Below are 17,550 nucleotides of genomic sequence, written 5' to 3' on the forward strand. Positions count from 1 at the left end.
CTGGGAGGACTGATGCTGAAGCTGAAACTCCAATACTTTGGCTACCTGATGTGAAGAACTGATGCATTGGAAAAGACCCTGATGCTGGGAAAGATTGAAGGCAGGAGGAGAAGGGGGTGACAGAGGATGAGAAGGTTGGATGGCATCATCGACTCAATGGACACGAGTTTGAGTAGGCTCTAAGAGTTGGTAATGGACAGGCAGGCCTGGCGTGCTGCAGTTCACGGAGTTGCAAAGAGTCGGACACGACTGAACGACTGAACTGAACTGAGAAGTGCTACATTCCTGTGTCTCTTGCAAATATCACTGAAAGGCAGGTGGAAAAGATTGCTTCTTTATATATTCTAGTGTAGTACAAGAAAAAAAAAGAGGCTTTGAGGGTTGGAAATTAGCTGGCATAGACCACTGCTTAAGGAAGTAGTATGGTGAGCCCTAATTAACCCCATTAGATACAGGAATGAGGGTGTATGCACATAAAGGCATTCATGATAGATTCACGGATATAAGACATACTCTACAAGTCTCCTTTTCTTGCCAGCACAGAGCCCAATGCTGGGTACAGAATAGATACAATAAATATTTGCTGCATGAATAAAGAAATTAATAGCATGGGAGAGCAGCAAGAGGACTTGGATTCCAGTCCCAGCTCAGTTCATAATTACCCCGGAGGCAACATATATAAACCTTTCCAGGTCTCAATTTCTTTATTAGAAAACTGAACAACATCTGTTTGCCCAACATAATTCAGGGTTATGAGCTGCAAGTTACCTAATGTATATAGAAATAATTTAAAAAATTAGAAGCATATTGAATTAAAATGATTACAATGACTACACATGACAAAAAAATGGCCTTGGAAAGTTCTCTCTCTGTGCTCAAAACTATCCCTGTGTGCCCTGTGTAGCAGCCAGCAATGATTGAAGTTTTGGGATAATCTGGTTCCCAGACATCACTTCTCCTTTCACAAAGGAACAAGGTCCTAATTACTGATCACCAAAGGATGGGGGGCAAGCCTCAGCTTCCTGTTGTACAAAATAGAGGAGCCAGGAAATTATTTCTAGGCTTATTTAGCTAAAAACAACAAACAACAGTAACAATAAACACCAACTATCATAGATTTTATGTTTTTGGTCCCTAACTAAGTTATGAGACCCTATGGAACAGAGAGTTTGTCATTCATTCAGGTCAAGAGTACCAAAATTAAAATATGCTGACTTAAAAGTCAGTCTTAATCAGGACATTTTGGAGAAATAAATGTGCAGCTTTTCAGTAGAACTTGTATATGTTTCTATCAAAGTTAAGAGTAGTTTCAGCTTCTCTTTTTTTAAAGTTATTTTAATTGGAAGCTAATTACTTTACAATATTGTAGTGGTTTTTGCCATACATTGACATGAATCAGCCATGGGTGCACATGTGTCCCCCCCATAGTGAACCCCCGTCCCACCTCCCTCCCCACCCCATCCCTCTGGGTTGTCCCAGTGTACCGGCTTTGACTGCCCTCTTCATGCATCGAACTTACACTGGTGATCTGTTTCACATATGGTAATGTACATGTTTCAATGCTATTCTCTCAAATTATCCCACCCTCGCCTTCTCCCACAGAGTCCAAAAGCGTGTTCTTGACATCTGTGTCTCTTTTGCCATCTTGCGTATAGTCATCATTACTGTCTTCCTAAATTCCATATATATATAAATGCATTAATATACTATATTGGTGTTTCTCTTTCTGGCTTACTTCACTCTGTATAATAGGCTCCAGTTTCATCCACCTCATTAGAACTGACTCAAATGCATTCTTTTTTTATAGCTGAGTGATATTCACTGTGTATATGTACCACAACTTCCTTATCCATTCATTGGCCGATGGACATCTAGGTTAAATTCAGCTTCTTTTGTGAAAAACATCTGCTGCAATTCATTTTTTTGCCTGCTGTGACTCTAGGCTTAAATTCTCACCCCACAAATGATGCCGAGGCATCTGAGTAAACTGTTTGCTCAGCACGCACCTCTGAGATGACCAGCAGGCTGTCTCTGTGGGTGGTTGCTGTGTTTCTGCTCATTTTTACTTCAAGACAGAGCTGTAGGTTTGTTACTGACTTTTTATCATGAATTACCTGTGATGAGTTTAACAGCAGCCTTGGTGTTCATTATCAGAAAAACTGCTTGCCTAACACAGACTATATTTTCCATTAGCAGCTTTCTCGAAATGTCAAATTTTAGTTGTTTTCTCAGGCATTTTATTTGACTCATTTGTGGTGATACTGCAAACTGATGGTCCAGAAGATGCATCCCGTTTTATTTTTCAGCCTACATGGTATTTCAGAAAAAGTCTGTCTTAGTGTCAATATTTAAAGAAGAGGAAGTTCACATATGACCTGATTCTACGATTCTCCTTTAGAGAACGAAGGTGGCTTACAGACTCTCAAGGCACCGGAGGTGGGAACTGAGTCTGACTTGCCCTCTGGACAGGAATGAGGGCTCCTTGTTTTCCATTCGGGACCGACTTCCTTCATTTACTTCTTTTACTTCCATTGATTTGGAATTCCTCTTCCAATGTATCATTGGGAATATTTATTTAACTTTGGGTTTCAATGTTTTGCTCTCGGGGCTGGACCATATGTGACAATTGAAAATCATTCCCGTGTCTTAGCAAAAGCAACCCTAGCTCTTTCTGTATCTCATCTAATGGACACGTGAAAAACCATTTCCTTAGTTTCCATTTCAAATGGAAGAGGTTGTTACAGAAAGTGAGAGACAAGTAGCAGGTTCACTGCCAACTGCGTTGAGGGTCAAAACAATCGGCCACTGCCATTTCCCCCAAATTGGGCCTGCTGGCATCTCCACTCCATTCAGGGCTAGAATGGGCATTACTCCTGTCTGTTCGTCCCACAATCCTAACAGCAGATATCATCTCTCTCTCTCTTTTTTAACTGGAATACAGCTTCTTTACAATGCTGTGTAGTCTCTGCATACAGCAGAGTGACTCAGCCACAACTTACATATATCCCTTCGTGTTTGGGTCTCCTTCATCACAGAGCACTGAGCAGAGCTCCCTGAGCCGCACAGCAGGTTCTCATTAGCTATCTATTTTATACTTAGTATCGATAGTGTATCAAGATGAACTGAAGAGCCTTTTTTTGGGCTCCAAAATCACTGCACATGGTGATTACAACCATGAAATTAAAAGACGCTTGCTCCTTGGAAGAAAAGCTATGACCAACCTAGACAGCATATTAAAAAGCAGAGACATTACTTTACCAACAAAGGTCCGTCTAGTCAAGGCTATGGTTTTTCCAGTAGTTATGTATGAATGTGAGAGTTGGACTGTGAAAAAAGCTGAGCACTGAAGAATTGATGCTTTTGAACTTGGTGTTGAACAAAACTCTTGAGAGTCCTTTGGACTGCAAGGAGATCCAACCAGTCCATCCTAAAGAAAATCAGTCCTGAATATTCATTGGAAGAACTGATGCTGAACCTGAACTCCAACACTTTGGCCACCAGATGCAAAGAACTGACTCAATGGAAAAGCCCCTGATGCTGGGAAAGATTGAAGGTAGGAGGAGAAGGGGACGACAGCGGATGAGATGGTTGGATGGCATCACCAACTTGATGGACATGAGTTTGAGTAAGCTCTGGGAGTTGGTGATGGACAGGGAAGCCTGGCGTTCTGCAGTCCAGGGGGTCACAAAGAGTCAGACATGACTGAATGACTGAATTGAATTGACTGAACTGATCAATAGTGTATAGCTTGGGATTCACACTTATTTCTTTGGCTTTCTTTTAGAAACGGCAAATCCTCCTTGACACACCACTATTTCTTCTGCATCCTGCAGCTAACCTTCAAGTTTGGAAATAGGTTCCCTTATGGACTGTACATTTCTTAAATGACTTGGTTAAGTAACCACATTCTCTGCTTCCCTTTATGAGAAGAGAAGCGATCTCCTCCGGCTGATATGTAAAGGCTGAGCGCGCTCTGTGGTCACTGCATCTGCACCCAGCACTGCTCTCGGCGTGTGCATGTGGCCGGTGCTGGGGTTGGAAGGCGCAGCCCAGGCCACCTTCCCTCCTCAGTTGGGCAGTTTATAAGCCAAGCCAGTGTGGTGGCAAACTTTACTCCATCTTAGATAGCATCACAACTATTGGAAAGGGTTATATAAATATTGTTTCATAGCAAGGCTGGGCGAGTTAATTCTCACGATTGCTTAACAACAGGGCAAAATCCATTTTTCACAGAGGCCAGCTGTGTATCTTGCAGGCCATTACTGGGGTTTCCACTGAGGGACAGTAAAAAGTGCTAAATAATACTCCTAAAGAAACAGTTTTTAAAATTTAGTGTGCATAGGAGAGGAGCTTCAGGCTTCCCAGGTGGCACTAGTGGTAAAGAAGCTGCCTGCCAATGCCGGAGACATAAGAAATGCGGGTTTGATCCCTGGGTCGAGAAGATCCCCTGGAGGAAGGCACACAGTTCACTCCAATATTCTTGAAAGAGAATCCAAAGGACAGAGGAGCCTGGTGGACTATGGTCCATATGGTTTCAGAGTTGGACACAACTGAAGCAACTTAGCAGCAGCAGGAGAAGAGTTTATTAAAAATGTATTTCCTAGACTTCTCCATGGAGATGATAACAAATTCTCTAGGGGGCACAAGAATATGCATTTTTTATGAAGCCTCCAGGTTTGGTCCAAGGATAATTTGTGGAAAAAGTAGTCCAAAAGATGCCAAGATATTTGTGCCCTGGAGACTTATGATTGCTCTTAGAAACCTTTTACAAACAAGGTCTTACTGTATAACACAGAGAATTATTCTCAGTATCCTATGACAAACCATAATGGAAAAGAAAATTTTTTAAAAAATAATACACACACACACATATCAAAATCACTTTGCTGTACAGCAGTAATTAACATAGCATTGAAAATCAACTGTACTTCAACAAACAAACAAAAACCTTTTACTAGGACCATAAAGAAGATGTGTGGAAATAAAGACTAATGCTGGAAAACTCAGAGGCAACTCAATATAGTGATGAAGAGCTTGAGCTCTGGAGTCTGAGAATTTTGATCCAAATCCTGGCTCCCTCATCTAAAGGCTAGGTGATTTAGTCAAGCTGCGTTTCTGTTAAAGTAAATTATCTCATCTAGCAAATGGCTGGTAGACTGTTGCAAAAAGGGTCACAATGGTCTCTCTCTCTGTATCCAATCCCCTCTGCAATCTGACTTTGTGGTTCCCCCTGCCTAGTAGAGTCCTCGTTGCTTGAACCTGGTCCAACCTCGTGACCCACTGTAGCCAAGAGAAGGATGTAGAAGTGATGCCATGCAGTTCTGAGCTGAGGCTGGGATCCTGGGATCCCTGCCATATGAACAAGTCTGGACCACTGCTAAAGATGAGAGACCACAGAAAGCAGAGTGGAAAGGACTCAGTAGAGGTCTTGCTAAATCATCCAGCTCACCACATCTGCCGAGTGACAGCAGACAGAAGTGAACTTAGGTGAGACCTGAAGAATGATCCAGCTGAACCCAGGCCAAACCGCTGACCCACAAAATTATGAGCCAAATAAATGGTTGCTTTCAAATTCACTACATATGGGGATAGTTTGTTACCCAGCAAAAGCTAATTGATACAAGGTAATATATTAATATAACTAAAGTACTCTTTTATATAATTGCTGTAAAATACCTAAGGAAAAATGCTTAAATAAACCTCGATATGTATTAGCTAGTTTTACCATTTGATAAGTACTGACAGAAAGAAAAATTAGTGTTAGGATCAAATGGATATCAGGCACTAAGTGTGTCCTGTGGTAACAGATTCAACCCCATCCACCCACCTCCTTCACCAGTTTTTCCTTTTTCACTTTTAAGACAAATGTGTTAGCTGAGTAGACCTCAGTACATATTAGGCAAGTAAATATTCCTATATAGCCTTAATCTTAAAAGTTGGCTCAGATGAGATAGTGGGAAGTATTAAGGAACTACTATAGACTCAAAAATTACAGAAAGTTTGTAGAGAGGAAGGTTTAACTATTTGAAAATAATTATTTGCAAAGGCTTTGGGAGAGTTAAAATAGATGAAAAGCACTTCAGTTATAACTAGCATAAACCAGTTGTATTGCTCTTGGCAAGGAACTCACTTCTCTGAATTTCATTTTATTCATGCTTGAAATGTGAATGGAATGATTCGGGTTTCAGGGACATTGTAAGGATTTAAGAATGTATATAAAATATGTAACAAAAAAGTGGCATTAAATAAACCTCAGTCTTATTAGTAATAGTAGTTTTATATGAAAGATTATAGAATTCTGAGTTTGGTAATTATACTGGCAAAGCAGGCTGAATAGAAAAGAGGGTCCCCTGTGTATTTAATGTGGGAGAAGGAATTCATTCATATGTTTATAATCATACATTTGTGACTTAAACTTCTGAAGTACATGAAGATATGGAAAACAAGCCATGAAATGCATTTACCTGCTGAGAATGCTTCCAAAAACCATTCTGAAAAGCAACAGGCAAGCACTGTGCAATATGGCTGTATTATGTGACCTAAGGAATTTTGAAGGCTTCCTCCAAAAAATGTACACTAAGGCTGTTAAGAAAGTCCACACAGATTTAGATGGTAGGATTCAGGGAGATTGAAAATCTCTTTAAGTTTTGGTTCTATTATAATGTGGGGCTCCAAGAAACTCAAGGTTGTTTCTGCAAATGAAGGCAACTTAGATTCTTTCAAATCTTGGATTTCTATTTCAAGTCCTAAAAGATGATGCTGTTAAACTGCTGCACTCAATATGCCAGCAAGTATGGCAAACTCAGCAGTGGCCACAGGACTGGAAAAGGTCAGTTTTCATTCAGATTCCAAAGAAAGGCAATGCCAAAGAATGCTCAAACTATCGCACAACTGTACTCATCTCACACGCTAGTAAACTAATGCCCAAAATTCTCCAAGTTAGGCTTCAACAGTATGTGAACTGAGAACCTCCAGGTGTTCAAGGTGGATTTGGAAAAGGCAGAGGAAACAGAGATCAAATTGACAACATCCATAGGATCATAGGGAAAGCAAGAGAATTACAGAAAAACATCTACTTCTGTTTCATTGACTACACTAAAGTCTTTGACTATGTGGATCACAACAAACTGTGGAAAATTCTTCAAGAGATGAGCATACCAGACCACTTTACCTGTCTCCTGAGAAACCTGTATGCAGGTCAAGAAGCAACAGTTAGAACTGGACATGGAACAACGGGCTGGTTCCAAATTGGGAAAGGAATATGTCAAGGCTGTATATTGTCACCCTGCTTATTTAACTTATATGCAGAGTACATCACATGAAATGCCAGGGTGGATGAAGTACAAGCTAGAATCATGATCGCAGGGAGAAATATCAATAATCTCAGATATGCAAATGATACCACCCTTATGGCAGAAAGTGAAGAGGAACTAAAGAGCCTCTTGATGAAAGTGAAAGAGGAGAGTGAAAAAGCTGACTTAAAACTCAACATTCAAAAAACTAGGATCGGGGCATCTGGTTCCATCATTTCACGGCAAATAGATGGGGAAACAATAGAAACAGTGACAGACTTTATTTTCTTAGGTTCCAAAATCATTGCAGATGGTGACTGCAGCCATGAAAGTAAAAGACACTTGCTCCTTGGAAGAAAAGCTATGACAAACCTAGACAGCATACTAAAAAGCATTACTCTGCTGACAAAGGTCTGTATAGTCAAAGCTATGGTTTTGCTAGTAGTCATGTATGGATAGGAGAGTTGAACCATAAAGAAGGCTGAGTGCTGAAGAAGTGATGCTTTTGAACTGTGGTATTGGAGAAGACTCTTGAGAGTGCCTTGGACTGTAAAGATATCAAACCAGTCAATCCTAAAGGAAATCAGTCCTGAATATTCACTGGAAGGACTGATGCTGAAGCTGAAGCTCCAATAACTTTGGCCACCTGATGTGAAGAGCTGAATCATTAGAAAAAAACCTGATGCTGTGAAAGGTTGAAGGCAGGAGGAGAAGGGGATGACAGAGGATGAAATGGTTGGATGGCATCACCAACTCGATGGACATGAGTTTGAGTGAGCTCCAGGAGATGGTGAAGGACAGGAAAGCCTGGTGTGCTGCAGTGCATGGGGTCATGATTACTGTCCAAAGACCTCTTCCTATAAGTAGGAACAACAATATTTCAGAAGTAGGCCACCAAGCAGAGTTTACATAATGGGGGAAAATGAGAAGAGCTCTCTCCGGGTCCCCTGGCTGAGAAGTTTGGAGCTGACCAGCATCTCTCCTGATGTACTATGGGTGGCAAACTGTTTGCTAGAGACTCAGAGAATTTTTGTACCCAGAAACTAACACTATGAGTTGGTTTTCAATAGTCAGGTGATAGATATTACTCAACAATTTTGTCATATTATTCAACAATTTTGAAAAGGGTGAAGCTTTGTTATGCTTTTGAAACAACCATTAGAAAAGCAGATTACAAATCAGTGATAAACAATACCAAATGGAGTATCTTTTAAAATTTCATGTCTAACCAGTTAAAATGAAGGTCCTGCTGCCCAGTTGGCTGGCATCAGTTTCCAAGCAGTGGTTTCGGCTGAGAGGTTTTCATCAGAGAGCTTAAAGGAGAAAACACACAAACCAGCCTACAGAGCTGCACACATATGCTGCTCGCACACACAAAGCACGGTACCTTTGCATGTTTCTTCTTTAAAGAACTGAGCTCTTTCTGTTGTTTCTTTAAATGCTTCAAGTAAGCCTGTGGAAAAAAACAAACGGGATCCCAAATAAGCTTTGTGTAGTACTACCACAATGATTAAAGCTAATGAGAAACAAAAATACATCCATTTCACCAACAGAACAAAAGAGTGCTGGCGAAATGACCAGGCAATTTTACCTTCATCTGCTTTAAATCTTCTATCCTCACTTGAGGGATCAGTTCAATACCTGAAACAAAGTTACTGTTTATATTAAACACAAAGTTACTGTGTAATTAGAATAAATGATCATATCAATTAGCATAAATGATCATATCAAATTCAGTTTTGAAATCGCATCTAAAGACATTGAAGCAGCTTTATACATGTTATGGCTATAAACATCTTAGTTTTCTATTACAGGACAATTAACTAGACACTTACCTGAAACCTTTCTGGTCTGAGATCAGGTCCCCTACAAGCAAAGACTGAGAAGAGGGTTTATGTGCATATGATTTATCGCGGGAGGGCTCTCAGGAGAAACTCCTAGCGGGTGAGAGAAGCACTATAGGGTCGAGGAAGAAACCTGGGGGTCTTCCTGGCTGAAATCCAGCCTTGGTCTGATCCTGCAAATTGTTAGCATAAATAGCCTTCCAGTGTTATTCTACCTTGAGGTAAGGAGACAGAGCTTGTGTAACCCCAGATCACTCAGTTAGGGTGTCAGAAGTTTTACAAAACCTTCTAGGCATTTCCAGACAAGAGAACTCCCATGGTCTGAGGGCAACACTAGGGAGAAAAGTGCAGCTGTGATTGGCAGTCAGCCAGTGTCCCTCACCACTGAAGGATGGGCACCAGTCCCATAAAGGAGATCTGACCAGGCACAGCAGCATCTATTATAGTCGCTTTCCCCTTTGCATTTGAAGATGCACCCTATCAGTCCACTAACTACCAACACTGTTGCCAGCTTAACATTTTTTTTCAGCCCCTTTCCACTACTGAATTGAATTCTAGCATTTAAGTGATATGCTACTAAGCCCAGGAATGCCTTTAACATATAGAAAATAATGAAATCAGATCATTGTAGAACAGGATGCTGTTATGAGCACCTAGAGTAATACACTAAGTCATCCTGTTGTTGGAGTGATGCTAAGCTAGATGCTGTCATGGCAACTGCAGTTGTAGGCGAATCCCAAAACACATTCTGTTTGACTGCAGGTTTTCATCTTAGGTAAACAAGATGAATGTGCATTCTATAGATTTCCATTAGAATCCCAAAGGCTAAGTATGAGATACTCGAGAAAGACAGGTATCAAATTCTAGGGTCTTGTTTTTCAGTTGCACTCATTTTAAGAAGACGTGTACATCCAGGGTGAGGGTGGTAAGAACAGTAGAGAGTCACGGCAGAGAGAAAGCAGTCTTCTGATCTCTAACACTTTGTGGTAGGGATGTCAAGGGATCATGGGGCTATTCTCTGATCTCTGAGGTCTGACATCACAAGCTAATTCCTGGCTTTACTGCAGGCCAGGGAGTCCTATCCTGGCATTGCAAAGAGCTCCCTATCTTTGGGTCTCTGTTCTTTCTTCTATAAAATGAACACACAGAATTGGGAGGCACGCAAGGTGCTCTAGAGATATAACAAAAACTAAGAGTCTGACCTAGTCTGGTGAGACTGTTTTTCGGTCTTGGTTCAATGAAATCTTGACCAACAGGACCCTATGAAACCATAAGGGCTTCCCAGGTGGTTCAGTGTAAAGAATCCACCTGCCAATGCAGGAGACATGGGTTTGATCCCTGGGTTTGGAAATGGCAACCCAGTCCAGTATTCTTGCCTGGAAAATCTCATGGACACAGGAGCCTGGCAGGCTACATTCCATGGGGTTGCAAAAGAGTTGGAGACGACTTAGTGACTAAACAACAACAAGAACATGAAAACACAAACCTCCCTCAACCCTGGTTTTGCTTTTTTTTTTTATTTTAGAGAAAGACACATTGTAAAAATGTTAGTTTCTACAAATGGTTTAGGAAGTTAGGGAAGAAACCACACTCTACAGAACAGGAACTGGTACACGCCTGGCTCCATCTATATACCCAGAGCAGCTTGTCTAGTAGGACTTCCAGTGAGAGTGGATATGTTCCATCTGTGAACTGTCCAGGGCACCTGAGAAACTCAAGTTTTTAGTTTTAAGCCTGAAGAGCCACATGTGGCCTGTGGCTTCTATATCAGACAGTGTAGGTCTCCAGGTTTCCCTGCTGTGAAAGTAGGGGTGCAACTGTAAAGTCTGGGCCCCAAAGATTTTGAATAGTTGAAGTTTCGGTACATACGGTTTTTGTTTTTATCAACACAGCTCATTAAAAATGACTTCTTTTCTCTCAAACTGTAATTTGGAGATCAACTAGTCGAGTTTTCTCTATTGCTTAATCTTAAAGAAGAACACCAAGCAGCATTGGTGCAGGTACTACTATTGGGCTGTGTGTCTAATAGAACCCCGAAGAGCTTCAGAGCCCGTCATGCTCACAGACATTCACGGCAGATGCTGCGGGTGCCACCTGACGCTTCCTTCCTGCCGTAGGACTTGTCTTCAATTCTCCTTCTTCGTGGCCCAGACAGAACACCTTTCTTCCTCCCTCACGCAGCAGGACCGCTCCCTTTCTCTCGATTCAGCTCTTCCTCAGAGCCTGTTTCACTGTACACCCCTCTCTGGCATTTTCCCTCTCCTTCTCTTCACTGGCTCCTACCAACATGCAAGCGTTCTCCACATTTTATATATTATATAAAATTTATATAAAATTTTATATCTCCAATTATCAATTTTTCTAACCTGGTTTCCACTCTCATCACCCAAGCATCCCTGATTCAACAGTAATTATGCAGTCTTAACTTCTCTGGACTGTCTACACTACCTTCCCAAACTCATTCTTCTTAAAAATCTTTCTTTTTTTGTTTGTTTCCATTCCTGCTATCTTTCTAAGCAGCTCACATCCTCTCTCTCTCCCTTCTCCCGTCTCCCTCCTCCTGACCTCCCACAGTTTTGCTGTTTCCTGCTTCTGCCCAGATGCACCCCCAACAGCTTGAATGTGATGATGTACAGGACAAGACTCATCTTACCCAAAACTGTTCCTCCTCTTGAGTTCTCTGCTTCGCCCAATGGTACCATCTCTTTCTGTGACCTGTGCTTGAAGTCTCTGAGTTACCTTCTTCCCACTAAAACTGACACCCAAGTCACCGACTGATTTCCATGCTTCCTCTCCCTCTGAGCACGTCCAGCCTCATCCAGGCTCTCCTTGCTGTTAGCCTGGCTTGTTCATTCACCAGCCATTTACTTCCTAAGAGAAGAGACTCTAGATCTTCACTAGGCATGGTTCCAGGGACATACTGGATGACAGAGGTATGGTCTTGCTGCAATAACTCCTTTCTCTGGTTATTATCATGTTATATAAATATCAGGTGAGTAAATATATAATATAAATACAATGTGCTAAGTGTTAAATTAGAGGCATAAATACCCTAATTCTTCACTGGCCCATATCACTTATTCCCTCTTTAAAGACTGTTCCCACCAAGACTGTACTAACTGTCTTACAAACCCTCGGGGGTCATTCTCCATCCCTGGGTGGTCCTAGGCCATGTCCAAATCAGACTCGCTCTGCCCCCTTTCTTGCCCCGGCTGCTTCCTGTGTGGCCTTGGTCTCTGCCTAGGCTCTTCCACCTTCTCTCCCTGCTCATGTCAGACCTGCGTTTCAAGGCCCAGCTCAGTTAGGATCCTATCGTTGAGTCTCCTCTGACCCCCTTCCTCCCATTTCTGAGCAGTCAGCCCTCATGAGCACCACCTGGCCACAGTGTGGAAGCCTGTCTCATTGTGAGGTTCCTGAAGGTGTGAAGGCATTTCTCGTAGAACCGACCACTGTGCCTTAGAGGAGGCTCCCAAGTCTCCTGAACAAAAGGCCAAAATGAATCAGTGTGTAGATCCTCTTACTCAGGGTGCTGGTCAAGGGGAGGAGGGAAAAGGAGAGCTTCTTCCAGTGGCTCATTCCTGTGTAATCTTATTTGGACTAGAAGTGAAACAGTTCTGAACACAATCATGGTCCCTTCTAGAACTAGGATCACTTCTGTGTTTTGTGTTGAAAAAATCTGCACAACATGTTGAGTTGCGAGTTAGGCTTTATTTGGGGACAAAATGGGGACTGCAGCGCAGGAGACAGCATTTCAGAGAGCTCTGAAAAACTGCTCTGAGTAGGCGAAGGGAGGAGCTAGGGGGTTTTGCAACAAAGGGCAGGTAGTCTGAATGACAAAAGATGACTGCTATTTAAAGAAACCAGGTATGTCGAGTTAACAAATTCAGCACTTCTCTATGTATGGGAAGATGCAAGAGTCTGGGCTTGCTGAAATCATTCCCTTGATCTGCACCTCTGCTATCTGGGGCCAGTGTCCTGTGTTTCCACATCCCGAGTTTCCTCGGGGCTGCAGTCTGATGGCTGCTGGATGGCAGGTATTCTTTCCTTCCTGAGTTCCCTCAGGGCTCACCAGCTCCCAATCAGTGGAGGCTACAACTGCTGATGGCTGTGACTTCCTTTGTTTACTGATATGGCAGGGAATATTCCATTTCTCATCTGTAAGCTGGTCACACTGCTTTTTCAGGCCACTAATGTCTTTCTGTGTCGGTGAGCATGACACAAGAACTTTAACTAAACAAAAACTCTCCCATTTTCCACTGCCTGTCTCTGTCTGAGAGGCTGATGTTAAGAAAGATAGTGCTGGATGGAAAGCCCATATCCTGCATCATTACCTTGTTCCATGTTCTTTCCAGGGAGGAACAGACATACAGCTGCAGAGTACAATTTGAGCTGCTTTTGTGCCCTCTCATTTCCAAATTTGTTTCACAAAGCGCAATGCACATTGAGTTTCCTGCTAAATTACCATGCTGCTTCGGTTAAGGAAAGCCTGTCATTTCTTACCTTAAACTGCAGCACTGTGTGTACTTAAGTACACAGACAACTTGACTTTCTTACACCAAAGATGCTGAATTCATATATAAATGGGAGATATTTATATTGAGTAGAAAACCATTAGGAAAAAGAGAAATTCTTAAAGTAACAAAACTAAGTTTAGTAAATGATTCATGGTCAAGGAGGATATTTAAAATATTTAATTATCATATGGAATGGGGACCATCCAATCAGAATGGATGCCTGAACAATAAGAATGGAAATCAACTTTAAATAATCAATACAGTTATTCCCCTACAGTACAGTTCCATATTAGCACATGGAACATGTAATTCTTTGTAATGCCACCTCTTATGCTCTTCCATTACATCTACAGGTATCCACAGAGAATTGGCCTTCAGATGCCCATTTGATAATTTTACAGATAAAGAATCATGGATGCTGAATATCTACCCATGGGGCAAAATTAGCAAACAGGGGATCTAGGAATGTCAGGAACAATTGTTATTCTGCTGGTTCATGAACTTACTGCCCACGCTTATGGTGGTACCTGCAGGACAGAGGGAATGACTTTGCTAAGCTCACTCTGTAAATGCCTTTTTTTTTTCCTCACAAAAAGAGTACCAAATTTCAACATTTCTAGGTCTACTGGTGAAGGGGACCACCAGTCCCCTTCAACTATGGTGAAGGGGATCTAGCAGATGAAACACTGCTTTTCTGTTAACCACTCAGAGAAACTGAGAAATTTGTTCAACCCACAGAAAATCTGCTGCTGTTGAGTTTTATGGAGGCATGAAAACTGGCTAAAGTAAGAGTTCTAAATATCTGCATCAAAGTTTCGAAAACTGCTGGAACAGATAAGCAGACCAGACAACTCTCTCTTACCTTTCTTGGCCTCCAGGCCAGCCCCCAGGGCAGCTGTGGTGGTTGGCCTGAGCTCTGAGCTGCTCTGAGGGGTCACATTCGCTTTGGCTGTGTTGGCTTTCCCTTTCTTGTCGTTCTTTGAAGTGTCACTGGGCACATCGGCGATGTCACTCTGGAACAGAAATGCTTATACTGACCCAAATGAATGCCACCTAGAAGTCAGATGTCTTGTACATTCTCCCTTCTACTGAACCCAGTCTGTACCATCAACTGCTCCTCTGTATTCTAGCCTTTACTCCCTAAATTAGATCTTTGCTTCAGGAGTAAACATATGGTTTCCTCAGATCTGACCCAAAAGAGGAAGCCAAGGAAAGCAGGTGCAGCTCCTTTGTAATAAGCAGGCTATACCTTCTTTTTTTTCAAGCTACTGCAGAGATTTCTGTTTCCATTCTAAACTGAGGAGTAAGGGGAACTTTAAAAACAAGGAGTGAAACACTGCAATGTTACAGTGGCATTGAAGGCTGGATATAAGACTAGTAAAAAGTAAACAATAGTAAATGCCAATTTTATTTCTGCACTGATTAAGGTGAACTGGCATTTCAGTGTCTCACAAAAGCATCCTATATTTAAATGTTCCTAAAAGCATTATGGGTGTTTCCATTTCATTTCTAATGGGGCCAGGGTCCCCAGATGTGAGTGAAGCCATAGTAATGAAGTGGGTCACATTTTATTAAATATGCTACATCCTCATAGACTTTTGAAATTGTTTTGTTGAGATGAAAGTTCAGTTTCAAAAACCACTTTTGAACTTGTTCTATTAACTTGCGACTTTTGTAATCAGTCAGATGACTTCCCCCCACTCAGCTATCTTTCCTTGACCGTTGCTACCTGTCTTAACTCACTGTTGCTACTTACAGTTTCAATGCCCATAGCTCTCATTTGATCCGCTCTCTTTTCCGTAATGGAAAGAAATTTCTTTGGATCTGATAAAGCATCCACAATATCTGCAGGGAAAAAAGTCACCAAGCTGTGAATTCTCTGTTTTACTGAAACACCTAAGAAAATTCAGCTAATAAACCACTCATCACCTCCAACTCCCATAATGCCTTCCATTATGTACCTCTTCCTAGGATGTAAAACAAGGCTAGAAAAACACAGTCAGTTGCTGAAAGCAAAAATAAAATAAGGAAGGGCAAGAATAAAAGGCCAGATGAGTTTCTTAATTTCCCTCTAATTTTCTCCCAAATAAAGCAGACAGGGAGACAGGCAAGCTAAGTGAATGGCTTTGGGGTCTGATGCTGACCTTGTGGACTTTGAATAAGGTGACTAACGCTCCCAGACTCAGTTTCTTTGTATGCAAATTAGGACTGAGAGCACTCACCCTGCTCACAGTGCAGGAGCGGCACTGTGAATGTGTAGGGAATAAGTACCTGGGGCACAGTAGAGGCCACCAGCAGAGTCTTATAAGACACAGAAGCTAATGCATCTTTAAAGCCCATTTTAATTCCATGTAGATAAAAAGAAATATCTCTCCAGTGTTTTTTCTGCTATAACTTGCACTCAAAAGTTTCATCTTTTATGTAACTTCATTTGAAGAGTTCCAAGTGTTTTCAAACAGACTCTCATGTAATTTTGCATAATTTGTCAGTACTATAGGAGGAATCATTATTTTTATAACCTCAAAACAGTACAACACCCACAACTTTTAAAAGTTGTACATTAAAAAATTTTCCCCTAGCAGAATCACCTTCCTAATTACATTCATATGATTTAAAAATTTTTTCTTACATTTTTTTCTCTTTTAAAATGGAAAATAGTATACACACAGGTTAAACATTCAAATGTATAAAACAAAAAGTAAACATCTTTTCTCCCACCCATTCCACATCCAGCAGGTAACTAACTGCTATCCATCTCTTACATCTTTCTATCTTTTAAAAGACCTCAAATGGGTTAATAGTAGTTTTTTTTTTTTTTTTCCTGGAAACGCTATTTTTAAAATTTTAAAGTGTTAATGAGTTCACATCAACATTTCTGCTTCATTTCAGCTCCTTCACTGCCTGACGTGGGGGCAGGGGCTGCTTCAGCTGCTCTGCCCTCGTTTTGTCTGCGTTGTGTGTTCTGTGTTCAGCACAAAAGTATGTCCTGAATCAAACTTGAAATTTCACGTTATCCTTATTTTTCTTCAAAGAACTTTTTACTCTTTAAAAATTTTTATTTATTTTTAATTGAAGGGTAATTGCTTTACAGGTTCATAGTTTTTTAGACCTGTTTTTTTGTTTAATTTCACATATCTTAAAAACACTTCCATATCAGCAATACAGGTCTCCTACATTATTTTTAAGGGCTACCTAAATATTCCATATGTTGATTGGCCATAACTTGCCTAACTAGCTTCTTCTTGATGGACCACTCCATTACTTCCAGTTCACTGACGTTATAAACGGTACTCCAGGGAATGTCTGTGAACATGTCATAGTATATTTTTGCCTATGCTCTTAGGATAAGTTTCTGGAAGTCAGAATGATACATAAAGGTATTTGTCCTTTTGGGAGTCCTTGCCAAATTGCTCTTCATGGAATTTTTTTCTCCTGTCAGGAGTGGATAAGAAGGTTTGATTCTAGTTATTACTCATAGTCCCTGAGAAATCTTTGACTTATAATGGGGAATATAAACAAATTAGCCCTTAAAGCTTGCTCAGGAAAAATCACAGAAGTTTTTGGAAGTTAATGTTCTAGGAATGTATTTATCTATGTTGGTGGTACTAGTGGTAAAGAATTTGCTTGCCAGTGTAGGAGACACTAGAGATGTGGGTTCAATCCCTGGGTTGGGAAGATACCCTGAAGAAGGAAATGGCAATCCAATTCAATATTCTTGCCTGGAAAATTCCAAGGACAGAGGAGACTGGCAGGCTACAGTCCAAGGGGTTGCAGAGTCAGACACGACTGAACACAGAGGACAAGAACTCTTTTATTATGGAAATTTTCCAACGTGTGTAAAAATAGAGAGACAAATAAAATAACTCCCCATATATTGATGATGAAGTCCCAACAATTATG

At 41.2% G+C, this 17,550-nt stretch overlaps 1 protein-coding gene across 8 annotated transcripts in view; it reads right to left on the reverse strand.

The window, feature by feature from the left end:
• The window catches only part of PLCB4 (phospholipase C beta 4), a 480,675-nt gene that overhangs the window by 28,814 nt on the left and 434,311 nt on the right, over nt 1-17,550 (reverse strand). For all 8 annotated transcript variants that reach the window (XM_027560320.1, XM_027560321.1, XM_027560322.1 and 5 more), the window contains 4 exons: nt 15,407-15,495; nt 14,513-14,663; nt 8,884-8,933; nt 8,680-8,745 (listed from right to left, as the gene is read on the reverse strand). In XM_027560320.1, the coding sequence (XP_027416121.1) occupies nt 8,680-8,745; nt 8,884-8,933; nt 14,513-14,663; nt 15,407-15,495 (356 nt within the window). The remainder of the gene's footprint in view (nt 1-8,679; nt 8,746-8,883; nt 8,934-14,512; nt 14,664-15,406; nt 15,496-17,550) is intronic.

Source organism: Bos indicus x Bos taurus, chromosome 13 (assembly GCF_003369695.1).
Source record: "Bos indicus x Bos taurus breed Angus x Brahman F1 hybrid chromosome 13, Bos_hybrid_MaternalHap_v2.0, whole genome shotgun sequence".
Taxonomy (NCBI): Eukaryota; Metazoa; Chordata; class Mammalia; order Artiodactyla; family Bovidae; genus Bos; species Bos indicus x Bos taurus.